Source organism: Rattus rattus, chromosome 2 (assembly GCF_011064425.1).
Source record: "Rattus rattus isolate New Zealand chromosome 2, Rrattus_CSIRO_v1, whole genome shotgun sequence".
Classification (NCBI taxonomy): domain Eukaryota; kingdom Metazoa; phylum Chordata; class Mammalia; order Rodentia; family Muridae; genus Rattus; species Rattus rattus.
Window position 1 is genome coordinate 219,171,636 of NC_046155.1, and position 25,551 is coordinate 219,197,186.

Consider the following 25,551-nt stretch of genomic DNA (forward strand, 5'->3'; position numbering starts at 1 on the left):
AGAATTTCATAAGCCATTCCAAATATAGAATCTATATATTATTTTAATGGAACATATACGAACTATAACATTTTATGCATGTGTTCAAACCCCACCATTAAAAAACGAATTCAATGCTCAAAATATTGTAGAATATGTTTAAGCTTTTGCTAGGAGATATATATATATCTGTATGTATGTATATATATGTATATATGTATATATCTTGAACCTTTTAAAAATGTTACAGTATTTCATTAAAGTTATTTTTTTAAATATGATTTTGGGAGCTAGACCGATGGCTTGAGTAGTAAAATCTTGGTCATAAGTGTAATGAATGGATTTCAGATTCCCGTAACCACAGGCATGGCATTAGACACCTGGTTAGCCTGTTTAGCCAATCACTGTGAGCACCAGGTTCATTGAGCGACTCTGCCTCTGCCAGTTGACCTCTGCCCTTCACACACACACATGTGCACATGTAGGAACATGTATATACACATCACTTTAAGTGGCTATATAATTTTCCCCGTTACCGTTTAAAAACTGCTTACGGAACAACTCTTAAATTGTTAAGTAGGAGACAGGACTTTTGAAAACCTAAAAACGGCTGCACTTAAATATTCTAGTGCAGAAATAATTTTTCTATATGATAGGCTATGTTCTTAGAATACATCCTTAGATGGGGAAAATTAAAGGTCGTAGACATTCATGCCATCATAACCCCACCACTCAGCAGATACGTTAAATCCTTCGAAGTCATCCAGTTTGCTTACCGCTTTATCAGTCAGAACTATGAAGTCTTAACCCCAGAGTGTTAAAAGGACTTAGTCCTTTATGTAGCAATAAAAAAAAATATTAAAACTCTTACATGCTCGATACCGCCTCAGCGGATGGGACAATAATAGCACGATCAGCGTTTCCACACGGCCTTGTGTAGCAGGTGCTTAACATTCCGGAGAGGAACATCCGGTCCCATCTGGAACCCCGCAAATTGCAAAACTGCTTTCGTTCATAGTTTCCCCCCTGCACATTTCCATATTCGTGTTGGCTAAAGCGCTTGCTGAAATGTTTGCTGCTGTCGCCTTTTTTCCCCTTTCCGTAGTGAGCAAATATGGCAGAAGCCGTTCATAATAGAGTCTAGACGCTCCTCGATCCAACATCCTCCTCGCTCTTCATCACTGCACATTTCTGACTGGTCAGGATCGCCTCCTTTTGCGATTTCATCCTCATCTCTTCCAACACTGCAAACAGCTGGTTCACTCCGGAGGTCCTAGCGAAGCAACAACAGTCTCGTCCCTTAGCATGAGTCCTCGTGGAGAGAAACTTGGCCGTGATGCAGTCGCTGGGCAGTACGAGAGAGGAGGGTCCAACTTCGTGACTATCTCAGGCCCCATTGTCAGACATCTGCAAATTTAAGAGGACAAACTATTCACTGTATCAAAGTCTTCTAGGTAACATGTGTAAATACACCACCAGGAAGTACCATCCATACAGCCTAAGGACCCACGGAGAGTTTTCAAAGTACAACAAGAAGCAGGGCAATTAATTATAATTATGCCCTTTGTGCAGAGGAAGAAGATAAAGCCAGTGAGCAGATAATTGCCTCGGCCAAGGTCGTGCTGTCCATAAGTGAGGCTGCCGAGAGTGGGATGCTGGATTGAACTGCATCTAGACTCTATTCTGAACGGGAGAAACGGAATCTTCATTTTATTCCTGAACAGACGGAACGGAGCTGAGTAAGATGTTATTCCTGAGAGTCGATGAGATCTAAATAGGTAGAAACAGGGGTAGACAAGAGAGTAGGACTTCAAATTATCCTACAGGACAATCTTCATGAATAACGACTGCGCGGGGATGACCTCCGTTCACTGGTGGCAGGGAGGGAAAACAAACTGATGTGTTCTCCATATGCCGACAGAAGGTGTGTGGAGGAAACAGCAGGATGGTTTGAGCTGAAGGCACCTAGCAGGAACTGACAGTCCAATCCTTTTCCCATCAATTCCCACTGCCCCCCCCCCAAATCTCCATCCTACAAAGGACCAGCTGATACAGACATCCAAAACGAAGCATCTCAGTAAAGAGTAGACTGCCACGTAGAACAGTGGAGCAGAAGGTGGAAAGGGGGTTCCAATAGAATCTGGTTTTTAATCCGGCGAACTAACTGTAGGCTTGCGAACAGTCCTCTAAGGGAAATAGAAATATTTGCTATTATGCATACACAGTACATGCTTGGTCAAAATGAATGCAGTTACATATGCTACCATTGTGTAGCCTGGTTTGTTTGGGTTTTTTTTTTTTTTTTTTCCGGAGCTGAGGACCGAACCCAGGGCCTTGTGCTTGCTAGGCAAGCGCTCTACCACTGAGCTAAATCCCCAACCCCTTAGCCTGGTCTTCTTATGGGACCCCTCTTGACTCTTTTGCCTGCTTTCAGGACCCTATTCCTTCTACTGGCCTCCTCTTCCAGCCTTAATATGAGGGGAGGTGCCTAGCCTTATTACAGCCTGATACGTCATATTTGATTGATATCCATGGGAGGCCTGCCCTTTTCTTAAGGGAGGGGGAGGAGAGTGGGGAGAGAGGGAGCGTAAGTGGGTGAGACTAGGAGGAGAAGAGGGAGGGAAACTGTAGTCAGGGTGTGAAACATGAGAGAATAAATGAATTTTAGAAAAGGAGTGCAGTTAATTGCATTCATTTCTGCTTCCTGAATCAAGATTTATGTCCAAGTGTGCCGGTTTTGAGTCATCTAGGCAATAGGACATGTTGTGTTTAATTCAAAATTAATGTGCTACCATGTCTAAAAATATGCATTCCTTTATTGTTGACCCAATAAAGGGGGTGGGGTAGAAATTGATGAGAAAAAGACTTGTCCTAATTGCCAGCATGAAATAGACTTCCATAAATCATGTATGTAAAAAAAATAACAGGACTGCAAACAGGAGTAAGATTTCAGTTTTACTTATTCCTAACATGTAAGTCTTCAAAACATTAGCTTTTCAATCTGGAAATGCAAGATCTAGTGATATCTAATTTTCCCTACCTCCCAGAAGATAAAGTAAGATACAATTTAGAGACAATGAAACACTCTATCTATATTAACTTCATGAAGGAAGTGTCAGTTGTATCGTCTGTGCAACCCTCTTTTTTGGCAAGTGAGGTATGGGCTTGTCGGGTCCACAGGTTACACTGTAGCATGTGAAGAAAGAGCTGTTCCCTTGGAACAACCAGAGCTCTGTTTGTCCGTGCTGAGCATCCATCCTGTGTTTCGTTGTGAAGGGTAGGCTATGATGAAGTGCGTGGGAGGCACGATCACGGCTTGCCTGTGGTCGCTTCAGCTCATTGCGTTTGGGGCTGCGCTCTCATTCTGAGGCTCAACTTGGGGAAACAGATCATGCATACACCTGAAGCGAGCCCATGGCTGACACAGGAAGCAAAGAATGGCAAAAGCCTAGGACTCTGGACGAGGTTTCCAGGGCTCACAGAAGTAAGTACCCAGGGTATAGGAAAACTTGCCTGCACATGCACACATATGCCACACCCGATGATTCTGGAGAGCAGCCACACTCTTACCCCCCCACCCCCAGGAATGCTAATTGCCAGTCAAAACATGGAAGAAGATGGTGGGAGTAGGAGTCGATTTTTCAGTCCATTTCCTCTTCTTCAGGATGCCCCATTCCCAGTGTACTCTATAGCCAATCTTCGGAGCTGGTTGTGACAGTGTGGGACAAGTGGCTGGCTCCAGGGTTCCTGGGAGAAATACTGAGCAAAAGAAATGTGGCTTAGCCTCTAGTGGCTAACCCAACACTCTCTCTCTCTCTCCCCCCATCTCTCTCTGTAATATATGTGTGTGTGTGTGTGTGTGTGTGTGTGTGTGTGTGTGTGTGTGTGTGTGTATCCCTTACTAGAAATGAATTAATGTGTCCATTCATTTATTCAATGTTTATGTGTCACTGAGCACCTGATAATTTCTCTTCCTTCTGGGCTTCTGATGTATCACCGAGCTGTATGAAGACATTGTTTAAGCTGTTTGTCTCCAATGAGTCTAAGAGCTGCTTAAGGACAGGGACAAAACTTATCTTCTAAATTCTCCACAATGCCTGACGGAAAGGAGTAATGCTGGCAAGTTTTCAAGTGTCATTAAGTATTTAGTGGTTTTTTCTTGTGAGGCTCTATTATACTGTCCCAGTTAGCCTATTCTTTTTTTTTTCTTTTATTGGATATTTTTTATTTACATGTCAAATGTAAATAAAAAATTTCCCTTTCCCAGTTTCCCAGACATAAGCCCTATTCTATCCCCCTCCCCTTCTTCTAAAAGGGTGTTTCCCCTCCCCAACCACCCCCCTTCTTGCCCCCCCCCGAAATTCCCCTACACTGGGGAGTTTAACCTTGGCAGAACCAAGGTCTTCTCCTTCCATTGGTGCCCAACACGGCCATCCTCTGCTACATATGCAGCTGGAATCATGGGTCAGTCCATGTATAGTCTTTGGGGAGTGGTTTAGTCCCTGGGAGCTCTGGTTGGTTGGCATTGTTGTTCTCATGGGGTTGCAAACCCCTTCAGCTCTTTCAATCCTTTCTCTAACTCCCCCAATGGGGGAGGGGGACCCTGTTCTCAGTTCAATAGTTTGCTGCTAGCATTCACCTCTGTATTTGACATGCTCTGGCTGTGTCTCTCAGGAGACGTTTATATCCGGTTCCTGTCAGCATGCACTTCTTAGCTTCATCCATCTTATCTTGTTTTGGTGGCTCTATATGTATGGGCCACATGTGGGGCAGGCTCTGAGTGGCCGTCCCTTCAGTCTCTGCTCCAAACTTTGCCCCCATAGCCCCTGCTATGAATATTTTTGTTCCACATTTAAGAAGAAGTGAAGCATCCACACTTTGGTTGTCCTTCTTCTTGAGCTTCATGTGGTCTGTGGATTGTATCTTGGGTATTTAAGCTTTTGGGTTAATACCACTTATCAGTGAGTGCATACCATGTGTGTTTTTCTGTGATTGGATTACCTCACTCAGGATGATAAAATACCTTGATGTGACTCTAACCAAGCAAGTGAAAGATCTGTATGACAAGAACTTCAAGTCTCTGAAGAAAGAAATCGAAGATCTCAGAAGATGGAAAGACCTCCCATGCTCATGGATTGGCAGGATTAATATAGTAAAAATGGCCATTTTGCCAAAAGCAATCTACAGACTCAATGCAATCCCCATCAAAATTCCAGCTCAATTCTTCATAGAGTTAGAAAGGGCAATTTGTAAATTCATTTGGAAGAACAAAAAAAAACCCAGGATAGTGAAAACAATACTCAACAATAAAAGGACTTCTGGGGGAATCACCATCCCTGACCTCAAGCTGTATTACAGAGCAATAGTGATAAAAACTGTATTGGTACAGAGCCAGGCAGGTAGATCAGGGGAATAGAATTGAAGACCCAGAAATGAACCCACACACCTATGGTCACTTGATCTTTGACAAAGGAACTAAAACCATCCAGTGGGGAAAAGATAACATTTTCAACAAATGGTGCTGGTTCAACTGGAGATCAGCATGTAGAAGAATGCAAATCAATCCAATCTTATCATCCTGTGCAAAACTTAAGTCCAAGTGCATCAAGGACCTCCACATCAAACCAGATCCACTCAAACTAAAAGAAGAAAAGGTAGAGAAGAGTCTTGAACACATGGGCACTGGGAAAAATTTCCTGAACAAAACACCAATGGCTTATGCTTTAAGATCAAGAATCAACAAATGGGATCTCATAAAACTGCAAAGCTTCTGTAAGGCAAAGGACACTGCCATTAGGACAAAACAGCAACCAACAGATTGGGAAAATATCTTTACCAATCCTACATCTGATAGAGGGCTAATATCCAAAATATACAAAGAACTCAAGAAGTTAGACTCCAGAGAGCCAAATAACCCTATTAAAAATGGGGTACTGGGCTAAACAAAGAATTCCCAGCTGAGGAATATCTAATGGCTGAGAAGCACCTAAAGAAATGTTCAACAGTCATCAGGGAAATGCAAATCAAAACAACCCTGAGATTCCACATCACAACAGTCAGAAGGCTAAGATAAAAAAAAAAAAAAAAAAAAAAAAAAAAAAAAACTCAGGTGACAGCAGATGCTGGCGATGATGTGGAGAAAGAGGAACACCCCTCCATTGTTGGTGGGATTGCAAACTAGTTACAATGACTCTGGAAATCAGTCTGGAGGTTCCTCAGAAAATTGGACATAGTACTACCTGAGGACCCAGCTATACCACTCCTGGGCATATACCCAAAAGATGCCCCAACATATAACAAAGATACATGCTCCACTATGTTCATAGCAGCCTTATTTATAATAGCCAGAAGCTGGAAAGAACCCAGATGCCCTTCAACTGAGGAATGGATTAAAAAACTGTGGTACATCTACACAATGGAGTACTACTCAGCTATGAAAAAACAATGACTTCATGAAATTCAAAGGCAAATGAATATGCACTTGCATATTCTTAATAGGTGTTGTCTTGGAAGTTTCTCAGAGGCAAACCTTGACATCAGGGGGAGGATACAGTGCTAGGGGTTGTCAGGGGAGTAGCATTGCTTTGGAGTAAGGTCTGAGGACTACTTGAGCATAACCGCAGAAGTCCTCAGCCCTCACCACAAGAGGCCCTGGAGCCAGGGTACTCTTGAAGAGTCGTCTGTGTCCCACCGAGTCTTGTGAGACCTAGGCATTTAACTAAACAACGGTCAGTCACGGGGATGGAGGGGGAAGGGTGTGACCCCCCACAAAACAATGAGGAAATTATGAAGCAAGCTATCTTTTGAGGGCCGTCTGTCCTTCTGCCGAAATGATCCGAGGGAAATGCTTCAGTCCTGAAGGGAGACCACGGCTGTCCTTCACAGAAGCTATTACCCATCCAGGTATTGATATTAGGTGTCTTCCCTTCTGCCTGCAGAAGGAAAAGTGAATTGCAGTGTTGAGGCACCGTGCGGCTCATTTAATTTACTGGAATGATAAGGCGTAGCTCACTTAAACTACATGTTGAACACAGAAGTTCTCTAATTTTATATTTTAGTGAAAAATTAGAAACAAACAAGCGACAGCCGAGATGCGGTTTGTGCCTGTAATATCCGTTCATCCCATAGTGCACCAGCGATGAGCCAAACAGTGCCAGCGGAGTCCAACCTTTGAGGGGATGAGTTGATAGAGGGCACTTACAGGCGCACAAACGGCTCAAAGGGTGCTGGGTCAGCCGAACGCTCACCCCAGCGTGAACGACTCTGGCAAGCTGCCTTCCTGGAGCCCCCTGTAGGAGCTGCCCGATAGTCCGAGTCCTTTCTCCCCAGCTCTTGATTCTGCCTGCACAACTCAGGGTCCAAAGGGCATTGATATTGTCGGTTCCAGGAGATTTCTCTCACTCGAGTTTGGGGTACTTCCCAAGTCTTGGTTAGACTCCGTTCCTTCCTGAGTCCTGATGAACCTTTTCCCTCCAAAGAGGGGCTCTCTCAATTTTGAGAAAATAATGGCATAGCAATGACCGAATCAAATGGTTTTGTTTCACCTCTTAAAACTCCACTGAATTAGCTCAGAAGCGGGAGCTGGTATCGTCTCGGATTACCACTTCATGGAGGGTGAAATTGGAACTGGACTTCGAGAATTCAGAAGGTATCCAGGGATGTTGTTGTTGTTGTTGTTTGTTTGTTTGTTTGTGTCTCTTCTGTCTTCCCATCATCTTTAGTTTCACATTAGTTTATTGCTAATCTGCTCTCAGGTTGAATACTTAAGGAGACAGGTGCTTCTAGCATGATGCACTACCAACGGACCAATCACCACAGGAGGAAGAAGGCCCAGGGACACTTATAAGGGTTCCCAGATATGATTATGAGAATCTTCACACACGGACGCATGACTACAGTAGAGAAAGTGTGTTTAATGGCAGAGCGGCCAGTCAATGTCTAGTCAGAAAGGTGACCATGTCTTAGGTGTTTCTTATTTCTCCTATTGCGATATTGTCTGACTGACTTAATAAATTATTTTTACTTTGGTGTATTTACCAATGTGTTTTACCAAGGAAATAGAACGTATAGCCACTGGCAATTTGCTCCTAAAGACTGGATATAAATGCTGGATTCTGTTCACGTTGCCCTGAGATTAGTCGCCTGCCAATGCATACATGATTTTCTTAGTCCAGTGAAATTATTTATTAATCATCTTAACAAGGGACTTTTTGAAGGGTTTAAAATGAAGACATAATGACCATATTCTTTTTAAGAGGATATTTATTTATATCTACGAATGTCATTTTATAGAAAGACACTTTAACTTTTTTAAAATAGACCGACATTAAGTGATTTATAACATAATTCGGTTAGCTATAAATCTCCCTTATGTGAAGACACTTTGAAAATATAAAACGTACTTTAAGCATAGCTCTTATTCAGTTCCGGGCTTCTTAAAAAGAGAAAGCTATGCTTGAAGCCAAACTTTCAGGAAGGGGTTGTCCACCGTTGACTGCCCTGTTAGAGGTACGTTATGCTAACCCTGTCCCAGTGCTTGACTCTGAAATGGGCGTGGGACCTGATACATAGAGGGAGGGTTGTGTTTGCAAAAGCTCTTCTCCGGGACAGAGCATGGAAGTTTGGCTAACTGTACCTGCTACTAGATGAAGGTCAGGGTCAACGCTAAGGAGAGCCCCGTAGAAAACTGATTAAAAACATGGACGTTCGTGACAACATCATTAAGTTAGGAATTAGTCGAACGATGACTGCCCTCTCATTGACTAAGAATAGATAATAGAGTGGGCATAAGTAGAATAGAGTAGAGAATAGAAATGTAAATTATAGCTAAAAATTTCCAACACCGGGGCGGGGTTACAAAGTCGAAGAAGTTCTACGTAACCTGTACGGTATTTTTAACTCAAGTAGTGTTGTGAAAGAGGGACTTTTGGGAGGAGCCTTCTCAAAGAAAACCCTTGTTGCAGGGTTCCGAAACTACAGAGATGAGAATGAGCCATGCCTATTGGGCAGAGGAAAGAGTGACTAAGAAAAGCAGAGTTCTAGAACAGGGTTCCAAGGTCATCCCTATTAGTGAAGACAGTGGTACGGGTGCCTCACAAGAGCTGTGGTTCTGATGGGGACGAAACAGATGGAGTATTGTGAAAGACAGATGCGTCTTCCCGGTCTCCCTTCTCTCCTGGTGTTTAGAGTAGTGTGACCCCTTAGATACCAACTGTCTGTTGATGTCAGCTAACTAACTCCTCTACTCTTCAGCTAGCATCTGTGGTCTCAGCTCAACTGTAGTTTCTATAGATTGTTCTCTTTCCTACGATTTTCTTGGTCTGTCACGTACTAGCTTTCATTCTGAGAGGCACTGGTCCTTGGTGCCGCCTGCCCACTTTCTCTCATCACCGTGGTATAAGCATGGCTAACCAGATCCATTTCATTGGTCTGAGCTATGGAACCAAATTTTTCTCTTCCATTCTCACCTTCTGAAGTAGGTGGTCGGTATTTGGTCAGATCACACGTAGGCAAGGAATTTCTGAACAAAGACAGCAGGAATTAGAGACAGAGAGAATTAAAATACAGTACAGGGAAAAATCATTGATTCCTTCTAATAAGTGAATTTAATAATAAATATTGGCTAAGCATCCACTGTATGTTAACATTTTTCCAGGCTGATGTGCAATGAACAAAACCAAAGAGGCCTGTTCACAGAGAGATTGGATTTTTCTTTTTCCTTTTTTTTTTTTTTTTCCTTCGGAGCTGGGGACTGAACCCAGGGCCTTGTGCTTGCTAGACAAGCACTCTACCACTGAGCTAAATCCCCAACCCCGAGGTTGGATTTTGAATTAAGGCCAGCTATCAAAAGCCCATTCCGATGAGAAAATCCATTTTAAGAGAAATGGCGAAGATCGTGATTCAGTTGCTCCTGGTATTTACCAACTGATTCCACAAGCTCTGGTTTTGCCATGCTCGCCGTGATCTGTGGGTCAGAAGTGGGGAGGCTCACACTCCTCTCTGCTCCATAATGTCTAACCTCAGCGTTGGAGGGTAATCCAGTCACTGAGAAGCGCCGGCAGCCATGTTGGCTGACACAGGTCATCTACTGGGAACCTCTGTGGGAATGGGTGGCAGGAACAACTCCATGTGACCTGGCTTACTCACAGCGTGACAGCCTCAAGGTGGTGAGACTCAGGGCTCCAAAGGGGTGTGTCCTGAGAGGAGTGGGAGGGAACTGTGTGGTCTTTTTCTGAATGAGCCTCGCAGAAAACGCAGAGAGCGAAACCCCAGGTCTGTGGAAGCCGTACCACGCCACCATCTGAGGAGATGAATGCCAAATCATTTGTCAACACCGGAAAAACAAAACGACAAGTGTCACGAGGAAAACAGGAGCAAGGTTGAAGAGCTCCACGGGGGAAGAAGGTAGCATCCAGGATCCGTTCACCTGTGAGACAAAGTCTGAGTCTTGAGCCTTGGGGAGGAGCAATCACAGAGGGTCAACAGCTGAAGATAATTTAACTCCCGGAGATGCCAATTAGCATGGTGAGGGCTGCTAATGGCGAAGAGGAGTTTGAATGCAGTCTTAGATTCTGCTTAAAGGTATATGAGAAACGTGTGTGTGGCGGGTGTGTGTGTGTGTGTGTGTGTGTGTGTAGCCAGCGGTGTGCAGATTTGGGATGAGGGTGCTTGGGTGGGTTGGAGATCAGCATTGCGATTCTGGGCTGTAAAAACCCCAGTGTCTTGATGCTGCCTGAACCTCCAGTGATAGAAGAATTGGCTGATGGTGAAACAGGAATGAAAACCCTTATCTAAGGCTGAACAATGGAGCAAAGCTGACCTCAGAGCTGGCTGGCTTGTGGATGGGAGAAGAAACAGGTAAGGGAGGCACAAAAGCCTTCCAGTACTTACAAAGTCCTACCTCTGTTCCTTCAGGCTCTCTTTTAAGGTACAAATGTTCCTAGCGGGGCATCAAATCGAGCCATTGGCTCTTGAGCGAAAGGAAGACAGGAGGAGGGGACTTGAAAAAGGAAAAAGACCCTTAGGAAAAGGACACCTTTCGTGAATTCTAATTTTGGTGGACTGTAGCGAAAGAGTGTGTGCAGGCATCCTTGACTTGGTCCTGCCTTGAAGTTTACTGTAGGTCGTACAGAACCTGTTATGGTTCAGGAAAAACAAATGGGGTGGAGATTAGTTGCTGAAGCAAGTGTCAATCTAGTCTTGGTAGCCACTCAGAAGGAAGTGCGAATAAAATTGATAGGACCTTAGCGCCACCTGGTGGCCAGTATGTGAAATGCGTCCTTGTACTAGAACCCTCACTTTTGTGTGCAAAATAGTCATTTCCTGGGTAGTTACCCACACGATTACCCACAGTTCCTTTGTGTAACTAGTTTTAACATATCAATCTGTCATCTATCCAAGTAACTGAGGATAGATGGAGGCCTATGGTGGTGGGACGTTAGATAAGGAAAACTAGACGAACAGACAGACCACCGTTGGCCCTTTCCTGCTTAAAGCTCACAGTTGTCAACTGTGCTTCGTCTAAGTTAGCATCGAATCATAGGATTCTCTCTCTGAGGGATTAAATAACAATAACAGTGATGGTGATGAAAATCGTGCATCAGGAGGAGTAGTTTGAAGAAATCGGAGCCCTAAAATCGATCGAATGCTTTCTACTCCTAAGTCCCGAGTGACCAAATTAATATGTAAGGGAGTGAACTTGAAATGAAGAGTTGGTTAGAAATTTCAGCACACGTAATTGGAACCACTGTACCGGCAATGGATGTCTTGTAGTCGCCTGAAGCATTAAAAGTGTCGTGCACAAGAAATATTTCATGGCTGGTAAGGTTCGGATATTTGTTTGAAGGCCAGTAAATCTCAGCATACAACAACAGTGTAATGTTATTACGACAATGTAGGGGATGTTTACAGAGATGGCTTCAACTCTCAGAGCGCCCGCCCAGCTGGATCGAGTCTGTGGCTCACCGCCAGGCTCCCGCTTACCTCGGAAACGGAAAAGTAAGGAGATGCCGTAATAGGATTTGACGCAGCGCCTCGCGTAGCCCGTCTTTCCACAGAAAGAAAAGCGATAGGGATGGGGCCGATGTTTCTTTCATGAGAATTTGAATACAAGTTATATTAATTAAACATCTTCATTTCGCTGATGGAGAAACTTGAGGCAGCGGTGATTAAATTACACGGCTATTTAGTTGCAGAGTAAGACCCATGTTTTTTAATCCCGGTCTACTGTTCATTTCGGTAAGAAAGCTGGTAGGCTCACCCTTAGAGCAGACAAGTCTGGATATGTCCAGGAAGATCATTTAAGTATACACAGACTGACTGCTACACCTCCTGTATTTGTTTTCCCGAGACAAGGCTTCTCTCTGTAGCCCTGGCTGTCCTGGGGCCTACCTCTGTAGACCAGGCTGGCCTCAAATTCACAGAGCTCTGCCTGCCTCTACTTCCAAGAGATGATATTAAATGTGTGGCCATTTCCTGTGTCTTAAGAGGTTCATTTTCTTACACATTTTGACATTCAAATATCATTCTGAAACTTATAATCAGAACTCGTGTATAATTGTAATCAGCCACTGGGGCAAATTACAAAGTGGTCTTTTTTTTTTTTTTTTTCAACCTGGGAGAACTTAACCACAGACATTTTTATTCGTTGGGTTATATAGGATTGGCAGACCCAAGGTATTAGCTTAATCTGGGGAAGAAGTCATCACTCAGCAATATGGAATTCAGTAAAAAGAGAAACAAAAGTACAACATATAACACTGGTTTGCTTTGATCTGACCTGGAGTTCTAATGAGGTCAGAACTGAGAAACATGGTTTAGACTAGCCAATGTGTGTCCTTTCAGAATCACGTTTGCTTTAGCAGAATATCTTGACTGGTCCTGGAAATGGGTACAGCCATATCTTGAGATTCCTGAAAGGTCAAATGTATAACAGAACAGGCAGACACACCTATCTAATGATGTGAGCCCCTCATACAGTCCTTCACGTTTCAGTGATTCCCTACCTTAATAACTTTATAACTTTAATTTTCCTAGTATTATGAATCGTAGTGTAAATATCTGTGTTTTCTGATGCTCTTAGGTGATCCCCACGAAAGGGTTGAGACTCATAGGTTGAGAACTGCTAATACAGAGCGTTTCCTCCCGAGCCGTCTCTCAGTTCACCATTTTGCAGTCAGAGCCGTCTAAGATTAGACATCTCGGCTTATCTCAGGGGTGCTGTGGTAAGCACCATCTCCAAGTCCCGTGTCAGCCTCCCATGCCTTCGAGCCAATCACCTTTTCTCTAAGTGTAACTTTCTTAGCTTACCTTGGAATGATACCGATGTTGCGGGCCGTTGAATTAGAGAAGTGTACATGTGTGAGGTGCCTTCTCCAATTTCTGAAGTGCAGTAGGTGCTTAACCACGTCAGCCACAAGGGACTCAGTGTCGAGGAAGAGATCGGTTAGGGTTGTTCTCTCCGATTTGGTCCCATGGAGCCTAAACAGCGTGTTTCTTGCCCTCTTAAAGCCTCCCCTTATAAAAACGTGAAAAAAAAAGTCTCCTCTTATTTCGTTTTACTAACATTGTATTTATTTAAATCTTTTTCATAAACTGTATGATAACTGGATTTTTTTCTTTCTTTCTTTCATGATGTACCTCTTAGAAGGGTGGCTCGAACTTAGGTGGGACTCGTTCTAAGAACCAATGTTCGGCAGGGATCTCAGAACCCCGGGATCTTTATCTTAGGAACCTGAGAGGCAAGGCAGTCACAAACCTATGCATATGAATAGAGATCCATGGCAGGGACGTTTTAGTCAGCCTTCGTCACAGAGCGTTACAAAACAACTATGGCAAGGCGGTGCTCGCCGGGGGGGGCAGCCTAAAGATTTGGCTTCACAACTTAATTTTGTGTGTTTGACATCTTGGGAATACTCATTATTGTGAGTTGGGGGTGAAAACCAAGTCTAAAACAACAGGTTGCAAGAATTAACAACACCATCACACGGATAGCAACCATCTTTGTGGACAACTGAATGTTGTTGGTTTTTGTTTTGTTTTTTTTTTTCCCAGACAGGGTTTCTCTGTGTAGCCTTGACTATCCTGGAACCTGCTAGATTTGGCCCCGTGCAACCGAAACAGAGTTTTTTCTTGTCATCTTAAAATTCATGCCCCATCACCCGAGAAAAAAATTTGAGAAAGTCGTGTAGACTAAACTGGCTTCAAATTCAGAGATCTTCCTGCCTCTGCCTCTCAGGGTCTGGGTCTAAAGGCGTGCACCGCGCATGCGCCGCCACGCTGGCTTGCGGCCAAACAACTTAAGGAAATTACAAAGCCAAATTCTACATCAGTCCATGGCAGGCACAAGGAGAGGAGACTCAAGTAGCCGTGACCCACACGGCTGTCACTCTCCTTTGTTGTAGTTAGCTTCTTTAGTATTAATATTGTTATTTTATACTAGTTTGAGTTTCCTCTCAGCCTACATTTTGTTTTCTACCCTGCTTTCAGGGCCAAGAGGGCTCCTTCAGCCCCATCTGTCTATATATCCAGCGGTGGTACCAGCTAACATTACCTGGCTGCGGGCCCCATAGACACAGACCCCCTCCCAGCTTAGTTCTGCAACCCCCAGTGTCACCAAGTCACTGTTGTACAGTGAAGGGAAGAGAGGGAAAGACTTTAGCGATGAGCATGATGGGGGTGCCCTGGGAAGATACCAAGAAGCATGTTATTTAACCCTCACCCCATGATGGACAGTGGCCTCGCTAATCGCTCAGATCTGGTCAGCCTAAACCGGCAGTACCAAAGGAAAGTATTAGGACTCATTACTAATCCTTGATCTGCCGTAGGCCACTCACAGGTCCGGGGCTAGTCAAGGAGAATTCTCTGGAAGCACCATCATCCGGGCTTCTGACATTTCTCGGTTGCTTTTAACATTTGGGCTTATCTTGGGGGGTGGGGGTGGCGATCTGATTAGGATCAATGCACTAAAAAGGCATTGTTTATTTATAGATGTATGAAAGGAAGGTGGCCTGATCCGATCTCCTTCTCTAGGTCTATGCGGTTCCTCAATACTGCAGCCCCCTAGTTTTCTTAGCTTATTTCAAGCCTATAAACAGCTAAACATGACATAAATTCAAACCCATGGCACCTAAACTATTTAAAGCTCATTATAGAGCAATACTTAGCATCCCTATCCTGTGAAGAGATGTTTCTTTCTTCCTGGTATCTTAATTTTTTTCTCTCTCAAAAATATAGGTGGGTCTTATGTACGGTTAAGCAAACTGCATTACTTGTCAGCCGCTCACTAATTGACAGAAAATGCCCTCATATTTCCTTTTCCAATAAGTGGCTATCAGTGTGTTGTATTTGTTTTTTTAAAGAATCATTTCTCTCCTCGATGCATAAAAATAGGTCAAGTAATTCAAGCCAGTCCATTGCAATTAAAATTCAGACACTGCCATTGTTCCTTCTATTTGTGGGGGGATGGAGGGGGAGACAAACACAGCACATGCTAATGGGGTTTCACTGGCTAAGGCCTTTGATGTGCTGTTTGGTGTTCTCTTGCTAAGGTTTGCCTCAGCCTGTCTGGGAGCTTAGATTTTGCAGATAGTGGTATAATACTGAACTGGTAAATACCATCTCTGAAGCTACAGGAAATAGTCCCTTTATGTTAGCAAAAACAAAACATAACAGAGGAAAAAAAAGGCCAGTGGCTTAGAGCCTACATTCTTCAAGTTCTAAAATTATTTTTTTGGAGACAATGTTATCTGCCAGGTTTATGTTGAAGTAAATTTTTCCTGACTCAATTAGACAGCAACATTTATTCTCATTAGAGTTCCCGTGGTCCTTTTCAGTAGATTAGAGCCAGTAGCTCGGTCACATTCCAACATGGGTAATTGCATTCTGCATTCCTGAAGATTTCCCACCATGTCTTCAACCTCACCCCATCTGGGTGCGGTCTTCTTGACCCTCCCATACAAACCAGCAGTCCTGTCGTGGGGTTTCACGTGTTTGCCACCCCCATGTCTGACGTGCTAAAGCATTGGCCCAAACCTCCGTTCCTTATCTTTCAAAAGGAAAATCCCCCAGCTGGTGTATATTTCCAAACAGAAAAAAAAAAAAAAAACCAACCTCAAATTATGTACCTTTAATCACAGGTTGAGTCTTTGATAGGCAAGATACTCTTATTCTTAAAGAGAGCAATCTCCAATCCGTTGATTAAAAACAAAACGGTTGAACAAACATAGGGTATTTGCTCAAGGGAAAACAAGCAAAGTCTTCAGCAACAGCAAAAAAACAATAAAAAAAAAAAAAAAACCAGAGGAGCTTTCCTTTAACCTTCTGAATAAATTCCACAAGGGGGCGGAAACACCTAATGGACCAGCGCTGCAAAGTTTGTATTTGAAAGCCAGCCACCCATAATAGATTAGTGGATTAATATTTTGCTCTAAAGGATCTGGCCTTTAATGTTGACATCAATTTATAGCCATCCCAGGCGTTTACAGTAGTAAAAGTCACAGAGACCGTAAACTTCACAATAGATGTCAGCCTCCTGGAACGAGCGCTCTAGCCTAGCACCCCATAAACAGTGGTGATTAGGCAACTGTTCTTCAAAGACCTATCCAGAGCTCTAATGTCTTTATCAGCCACAAAGATGCTTCCACCGGGATTTTATCAAGCACTCAGCAGAGTCACAACATTATACCCGTGCAGACGTGTTTTTCACGTGTTTTTCAGTGGGGCCGCGCGTACCCACTCGTCTTGAAAAATCAAGCAAGCAGTGTCTTACTTGTGAGCAAAACCTAAAGAACAGAGGCTCTCTTGTACCACATTAGAACTTTTTGACAAACAGCCAAGGTACAGAGGTCAAATTTCCCCATATGCCCTAAGCAACTTAGTAGGAAGCAAGACCACAGAAGGTTTTGCAAATGTCTGCCAGGAGCTGGGTGATCTAGGTCACTGTACAGGTTTCATTAATCAGGTTGTTTAAACAAGGGCTTATTTTTCTCTGCCTAAAGCGACCTGCAGATATCACGTAGGATCTGCTCAATTGTTGATCAAGAGAGTTTTAATGAAATAGAGATGGTGGGGGAGGGGGGCACTCGTATTTGTATTGAGGACGAATTGTGCTTTTAACCAGCTCTCTGTTTGAGTCCTCTGTTCTAACAGGGATGGGTCCAAGTTCTAATAATAGTTCCTTGAGCTCTGCACCTCTACATACGTGTCCGGCGTTGGAGCAGCAGGAGGAATTTAATGAGAGAGCAGGTGTTGTGGCTTATTCACTGACAGAATAAACGGTGAATCGTGGTGGTATGACAGACAATTCTTTGCTCTCTTCTTCATGAAACACACACACACACACACACACACACACACACACACACACACGGGGGAAAAGAACCAGAAATTTGCTGTATGCAAACTTTTTTTTTTCTTTTCACTTGAGCCTGGGGGAGGGGGAAGGAAAGGAAAAAAAAAATAAAAGGGAAAGAAAAACTTACTGTGGAAAAATGCTTAGCTAGAAAGATTTACTGCCCGGATTGCAGACGCAATATTGACATGTCGTAGCTGAAGAGAACTTCTGCTTTAACTGTTGGAGAAATGGGATTGTTTGAAAATTGGGGTGAAGGAGCTTTGATTTCACAGAGCACAATTATTAATAGGAGGGTGTCAATTATGGAGTTATAAAAAGCCCGGTGCAATATGCATCTTAATTGTACCTGTCCTGCTTGAAAATGGAACTTAACAGACTCGAGCCAAATTCCAGTGCAGCCCTTGGGCAAACCTACCTGCTAGTTCTGTGAAGCACAGGCTGCAGGGTGAGATCCAAAGCACAAAAAGGGACCGTTCTTTTGAAGCAAGGTTTGCATGTAAGACTTTCTCAGTCTGCGTTTCCTTACTCTCTCTCCATAGGGTCAGCCCGAATCTGTTTCTTCATGGCTGAGGATCTGCTGCTCTTAAAAGCCAGAAAACAGGACAGGAAACAATCTAACTCTTCTCTCACCTGGGGTGATCTGACACTTTAACAATCTTTCTCTTCTGCTTGGTTATGTAAGGGTATCCTTGACACCCACCGAATATGGCTTTGGTCTGCTTAAGGACTCCGCTCACCCAAGTTGTTAAAATCATTTTATACTGAGGTCCCTGGCACCTCATGCATGGGACAGTGGCAGCTCAGAATTCTGGAAAACGGGGCATGCTTGGGTGGGAACATGTTATGAAGGCTGTAATTTGACCTTTGAATCAACCTCTGAGTGAAATTTAAATATTATTGGAAGCCTCAAGGTAGGGTTCCACCCCCTCTTCCACCCAGAACTGCAAACCAGTCAGAAGCTATTTGAGATTAAGCTGGAAGATGTGTCTATCCTTAGCAACTCTGCTCAGAAATAAAATTATTCGTCACTTGAAATAAAGGTAATTTATATTTAATGCCACCCCATCTATCACTCAGTATAATATTCTAGTCCATCTCCTTTTAAGTAGTTGAATCAGAAACACACTCCCCCCCAACCCCCCTCCACCCCCAGTGAGAAAGATTTAATATTGCTAGCTTTCCTGGCCAAGGAATTCGCTGGAATTGGATGCAGCTAAGAAATAACAACAAAAACACTTTGACAACTTCTCAGCCTTTGATTTAAACCACAGCAAGAGGCACGCTCCAAAGGTAACCATGTAGCATTACGCCACTTATCTTAAATCCTGCTCTCCCTTTAAGCTCACGGTGACCTGTTTTAGTGTCCTGAAACTTATCCTTTGGAAAGCTTACTCTTAATAACAAATAGAACAGAACATAGACATCCCCCCCAAACACCCCACACACACACACCCACAAATGACTGACTTTTAGAAAACAAGTTATTTCTTAACTTTTTATTGACATTGGCAAATTAAAATAGAATAAATTAACAAGTATTTTCTCAAAAAAATGTTTTGTACAAAAATACTGTCAAAATTTCCTAAAAAGCTTTCAACACAGTAGTATCTTTTCATGTACTGAATATAACTATTAGCACAGTGTCAAAAATGTTGAAGACAGAAACAAAATAAAAATCTGTGAAATGTTTGCCACTGACGACATTCCACACCCTATTTATTGTCTGTACATATGGGGGAGGGGGAGACAGCCAACTTGAAAGTGAACGGTATGACTTTTCCTGATCCAGAACGGTTTGGCCCACATCTGTTTTAATCTTCCAGTTTAGCATATTTGAAAACTTAAGTCTGTACTCGAATGCATAGTTTAAAAAAAAAAAATGAAGCGAGACGGCAGTTTGTGCAGTAATATCTGCCCTTCAAAGTTCATGCAGCCAAGAAATGCAATTTTTCCTTTCACTCATAAATCTGAATGCAGTGCGCAGTCATTTGAAACCATCTACAAAATCCACAAGATTAAGCAGTTTGCCAAGCTTAATATCTAACAGTTGAGCACGGGAGAAAGTGAGGAAACAAGGAGTAAAAACAAACAACAAAAAAGACCAAGTTAGCTAGATATTTTCAACTACATAAGGGAGGTGGATGTCAAGTCTACAAAAACGAAACAAGAACAGGAAAAAGTGGCAGCAATCTTTTTTTTTTTTTAAACCAATTTGTACAAGTTTATAGTTTACTTTGTTTCCAGGTTCTCAAACCTTTCAGGATCTGAAAAGTGAGATACTGCGTCTAAGGGAATGTTTTTGTTTTTTTGTTTTTTTTTTTGTTTGTTTTTGATTTTTTTAATTCACACCGAAGAAGTTGGGGGTGGGGGCAGGGAAGGGTGATTTCTTTCAGCCGCGAGGTTAACCGAGTCAACAGCTGACTCTGCTGGGCTGCTGTTTGCACACGAAGTCCGTCATAAAATCAAACTCATTTTGGCCCAGCCAGAGTTCTGGCAGCTCCTTGATGCGGTCCAAACCCATCTCTATCACTAAGGACATAAGCACTTCCTCGTCGATGAAATCAGTGTCTATGACATTGGGCGGCAGCATTGCCGCGGGGACGTGAGCCACCGAGGCGGGCATGGTGCTGCCACCGCCACTGCCGCCCGCGCTGCTGCCACCCGCGCCGCCCGAGGTGCCGCCGGAGCCGCCGGGGGTGCCGCTGCCACCCGCGCCGCCAGGGGTGCTGCTGCCTCCACTGTGCTTGGGGTTGCAATCTCGGAAGTGCTGGTTTGTCCCGTTCATCTGGTGGCCTGCAGCGGGGTGCAAATCCGGCATGTAGTGGTTGTGGGGGTAGGGGTGATGGTTGAAATACTGGTTGTTGAGCTTCTGCAGCTGCATGCTGGCCGGCAGGGAGCCTCCCTGGCTGGCCACCGGGGGACCCATGAACTGGGAGTTGTTAAACCTGGCGGCCGGGGCCAGAGCGCTCGGGGGGTGCCCCCCGTTCACAGTCCCCGGCCCCATGGCGTGCCTGATGCCGCTCGTGGCATTCATGTTGCCCGCGCCGTAGTGTATGTGCTCGCCCATGAGGGCGTTGAAGGCGTGCTGGGGCTGCTGCTGCTGGTGGTGATGCGGGCTCGGGAACTGCCCCATGCCCATGCGGTGGGCAGGGTGGTGGTGCAGCCCGTTGGTGCCGTCGGGGAAGCGCCCGTGGTTCATGGCCATCATATGGTCTGCCATTTCCAGTCCTGAAAGCAAAACGAGCAGACGCTGAAACCCGCGCCACACGTGTCGCCCACCAGAGCGCACCCCACTTCTGTAGCCTCCCGAACCCGCGCGCACGTCAAGCTGCAGACCCCTACCCCCCCCCCCAGGAGAGAACCCACCAGCAGCCCGTGCACCCGAGCTCGCTACCTCGGCGGACCTGCTGCCTGCGGGATCCGCACAGCCTGGCGCTGAGCGACCAGCCCCTTCCCCTGCGATCCGGGGAAAGAGGAGGGGGGACCGGAGCCCACACCCCCCTGGGTTCCCTGAAGTGGCCTAATAAAGGAAGTGCCCCGGAGCCGGGCCGCGAACTTCAGGCATTCAATCAACCCTCCTCACCCTGTGGTTGCACATCCTGTTGTTATTCCCCAGCTCCGCCTCACGCTCGTCCCCGGGGCCAGCCCTGCCCTCGGAGGACTAGGCTGGCAGCAGCCCTGGCTAAGCTTCGCCCGCCGCGCTCACCTTCCGTCTTTGCGATTTCGGCTCGGAACACCGAAGGCGGGCTCGTCGGGTCCAGGACCGGCTCAGCAGCACATAGAGGGGCAGCCGAAGGGCTGTGGGGCGCTCGCTGGTGCGAGGTTGGAGCCGAGGTCTTGCAGCAGCCGCTGGAGCAAATTCCGAGCCGTTCCCTTTTCTTTCCCTCCGCTGCCCTAGCCGCTCCTCAGGACCGCCAGGCAGCTGCCAACAATGAGCTGTGTTTCTCCGGGCTTTGGCCACAGTTAATATAAGGATCTCAGGAAGGGCGGAGCGAGAGCCTCCCCGGCGGCAAGCACGAACATACGGATTCAGGAACCTCAAGCGCCCTGGACCGGGTCCTCCGCCGCGTCCGCGAGTCCGCGCTGCACGTGCGCAGCGGCTGCGCGCCCCGGCGCCGCCCAACAGTTCCCGGGACTGTGGTGTCTTTCTGGCCCCCAAATGCGCGGTTGTGCCTGCCACCTCCGGGACAACAAGCTAATCCTCCCGGCCACCCTGTGCAAGGAAGCACCTAATGGAGAGGAGCAAGGAGCACTCCCCGCCTCCTTCTGGCCAGATCTCCCCACCCCCAGCTCGCTCACCCGGCTTACCCAGTGATCTGCCCTGCCCTCTACAGGAAAAAGGGGTTCGCTCAGCCTCCCTGCCCAGCAGAGTTTTCTTAGGTGCCAAACTCTCCCCAACCTGAGAAGAATGGCTATGCTTTCCCGAGCTAGATTTTTAAAGCCCTTGGACCGATCGTGCCCTGTCCTCTGAGCGCGCTTTCCTGAGCCGCGCCTTTGTGCTTTTTGGTACAGGCAGCATGTAAACCTAACTGAGGGGTTTTCTTCGAGTGGACGCACCCCTAACTCCCCATCTCCCGCTCCGCACCTCCACTCTTCAAGGACAGGGGTTGGGGGCGGGGAGCGGGAGCGGCTGCAGGTGGACGGAGCGCGCTCACAGGCCGGAGCGGCTCCACTCCCCGGTTCTGGGATCCACTCCGCACTTTCCGGCCTGCTCCACGCTCCGGGAGTACGTGTGCTTCTGCTAAGTTTGCGTTTGCAGCTCTTGGTAGCTTTGGCATCCGAGCTGAGGCGTCCCTGCTCTGTAAACAAACTCAGCGATCCTCGTCCCCAGATCCACCTTTTTGCACATACACAGTTACTTGCTTCTGCTGTTGCCCTTGATCCAGGAGGTGGGGGTGTGTGCAAACTTGCACAGCCTCCCTCCGGGCTCTGCCTGACGGTTTGGGGTTGATTTAGAAGCAAACGGGTTTGTAATTAAGAAATTCGAGGGCTGAGTAAGGCTGCTGCTGCAGCAAAAGGAAAACAGATAGATAGCTTGGTAATCGCTTTGTAAATAAAGTCGTTTTGGAAGTGGGCACGTAGCAGCACGTCCTGTATGGCACAGTGCGCGCACACACGGCCAGGAGTCTTCCTTTTCAGTGAAATTGTTCAGTGGAGCAATAGGCGGTGATAATAATAACCTTGCTTGCAGAACGAAGCACAACGAGCCCGATCGCCCATTTGGCTCATTGACTTGCAAATAAAACCCCTAACACTGGTCTGGGCCACTATCCAGTCCTAGCTCTCTTGCTTTGCGAGTTATTTTTCCTACCCCAGGATGAGGCTGCTTGGAGCGTGTATTTCTCTCTTTAAGTGGTGAAATCGAGTTTAGCGCTCCGAATAAGGACTTCTGTATACGGTTGTTTCTTCATAACTCGATGTCCATGGAAGACTTCCTGCTATAAAGTGCCAGTGCCCCTCCCCCCTCTCGTTTCTTTTTTCTCCCTTCTAGCTCACAGACTTTTTTTTAAAGGCTGTATTTCTTGAGAACTGGAAATTCTGATACATTGCGTGCCCCATTCAGTAAATTATTTGACGTTACTCATATGTCTTCTTCAAGTTAGTCTTATTTAAACACCCCAAACAACAAAACCTTCTCTCTTCCTCTCTACACTTTTTCCAGGATGTCCAGCATTTACAACTCTGTATGCAAATGATTTTGAAACCTCAAGAATGTTTACTTCTTGGAGAAGCGAGCTAGAGATAGATACATGGCTTTCAGTTATAACAATTCTCTATTTTGTGCAGCTCCCAGTTTGGCCTGTATATCATGAACATAAAGTTGAAAAACCAAGAGGTTTTGAAGGAAACCAGAAAGGACACTTTCTATCAAAAATCTGCATTCAAAAGTCTTGGCGAAGCCAAGACAATTTTTTGAATAGATTATTTACTTCCCTTCTATATTGTGCAGTGTCTTGCGACACAAGGAACAGCTTTCGAAGTCTAATCTAAATTCCTCTTGCAACCATTAAGGGAAGGTACCCCACTACTGAGCTCCAACGTTTCTACATATTGTTGGGCAATCTCTGGAAAGGTCACTTGCCCATCCCCCCAGCAGTAAAAGGAAAAATAAATACTTCTGGGTCCAGTTGGATGGCATGCAGGATGCATTCCTCATTTATTCTCCCAATCATGTTTTCTGGGTGTTAGGAACTTCTTAGTGCCCTAAGATATAACGACAGGAACTCCTACTTAGAAGGAGACCTCAGATAATCAAGTTTGGATACACCCACGATCCCAGAGTGTACAGGAGGAATACCATATTCTGTCTCAGAGGCCGTGGGAGGCTTCCCAGTGGGCATAGTAAACTAGTTAAAGCCAGAGGATGAGTAAACGTTTAGTCACATGGGTCTAAGAGTGCTGGCAAAGAATTGAAAAACAAACTGGAGAGAAGGGTCCTAGGGGTCAAACTCTTTTTGGGTCCAAACTGCAGTTGGGTCCTTAGGTCCCGTGTTTCCAGGCTGAGAATTCAGATTGGGACCCAGAGACACAGGGGAGCGGGTGAACGCTTATGAGAACCTCTAAGGTAGCACTGTGGAGCGGAGTGTGAAATAGGAAGACTGGAAACAGGGAGTCCAGGTTGGAGGCAGTTATAGTTATCCACAAACACAGGAAGTTCCCTGAGGTTTCTCCCGGGAACCTGGGGAGGAGTGACCCGTGAGCACTAGACAGCTGTGGTAGTTTCCTAGAACTGACATAATAGAACGCCACGCTTAAGCAACAAAAAGTTATTGTCTGATACATATTAGGGAACCAGAGGTCCAAAATGAAGAGTTGGCAAGATTGGTCCTGACCGCCGTGTAGCTTCTGGCAGATTGCTGGCAGCAATCACTTGGTAAATCCATCACCATAGTTTCTGCGCTCGTCTCCACATGGTATTTCCCAGCGTGTCCCACCGCTTTAGAAGGACGTCACTTGTACTGGATCTATCATAATGGCCTCATTTGGTCTTGATGACCTCTGAATATATTCAAATCAGATCCCATATTCAAATCAGATCCCATTCTGAGACACGGGAGGTTAAGACCACACCATAGCTTTTTAGAAAGGCCAGCTCCAACCCATAATAACAGTGAACAGCTAAGAGGTCTCTCTAGAGTTCTTTTCCAAGACACTCCTACGGCCCTTGTTCTCATTTCTGTGCCTCTGCTCAAATTCCAGGCAGAGGCCTTGTGCAAAGAACACCATCCCTTTTGTTGCTCACTTCACTCTACTTCTTACTTTTCTCCTTGGTCCCACCTGTTCTGTAGCACAGTTAATAAACTTCACTGTTGACTGCCTTCTCCCGCTAGAAAAGGGGTCTCCAGGAGATCAGAGACCAGTGTGTTTGTTCATTGTAGATCTGAATCAAGTCTAATTAGATGTTCGACCCCAACGATCGAATTGTTGCGCCAAGGAATCGGTAACTAAAGAACGGTCCATCATAGAACAGCTATCAAGGGAACCAGAATGAAAAATGAAGGATAAGTCTTCTAGAGGTTGCTTTTAAGCAAGAGGTAGAAAAATCCAACAGAGGGCCAGGGTGGGTGTAGAGCACTTGCACAGTAGAAAACCTTGGAGTTCCGTCTCTAATACCTTTTTTTTTTTTTTTTTTCCGGAGCTGGGGACCGAACCCAGGGCCTTGCGCTTCCTAGGTAAGCGCTCTACCACTGAGCTAAATCCCCAGCCCTCTAATACCTTTTTAAACTTTTAAACTCCATGACGTGCGGGGCTAGTCGTTACACGTGGGACGAATGATGAGTTCAAGGTCATCCTTGGCTATGTAGAAAGTTTTGAGGCTAGCCTGAGCTCTGTGAGATTCTATCCAAACAACAACAGCAACAACACTCCAGTGGAGAGGAACAACTGCTCGCCAGAGTGTGAACCTTGGCCTATCTTTCGCTTAAGCAAGAATGTCATTTGTCTAAGGGAGACGGCTCATCAGCGGCTCGTTGTCAGCTTAGAAATAGAAGTGGAATCAGGTCCCCACTGGTGTGGGTTTTTGACTGACATGGAGCTTTTAAGTGTGAGCCTCCAGCTTTGGCTAAAAATGTAAGCTTAAAGAAAAACAAACTAATAATGTAAAAAAAAAAATCTCACTCTTGCATGTGCCGTGTGGGTGGTGGGGGAATCTAACAGAGTGTTTTGTGCTTTACCTAGAGTACCTCCTTAGAAAGTAGGGAGATGCTTGTTGTTTTTAA

At 45.3% G+C, this 25,551-nt stretch overlaps 1 protein-coding gene across 1 annotated transcript; it reads right to left on the reverse strand.

Moving 5' to 3' along the window:
• Positions 1-18,813: 18,813 nt before the first annotated feature.
• Cited2 (Cbp/p300 interacting transactivator with Glu/Asp rich carboxy-terminal domain 2) lies at positions 18,814-21,295 on the reverse strand. Its single transcript, XM_032894959.1, has 2 exons — positions 21,039-21,295; positions 18,814-20,560 (listed from the first exon to the last, which is right to left on the reverse strand). The coding sequence occupies exon 2, from the start codon at positions 20,550-20,552 to the stop codon at positions 19,743-19,745; it is 810 nt and encodes a 269-aa protein (XP_032750850.1). The 5' UTR covers positions 20,553-20,560; positions 21,039-21,295; the 3' UTR covers positions 18,814-19,742.
• Between the last annotated feature and the right edge of the window lie 4,256 nt (positions 21,296-25,551).

Coding starts and splice junctions, on each gene's coding strand:
- Cited2 (XM_032894959.1), bottom strand. CDS start 20,552: ATGGCAGACCATATGATGGCCATGAACCACGGGCGCTTCCCCGACGGC.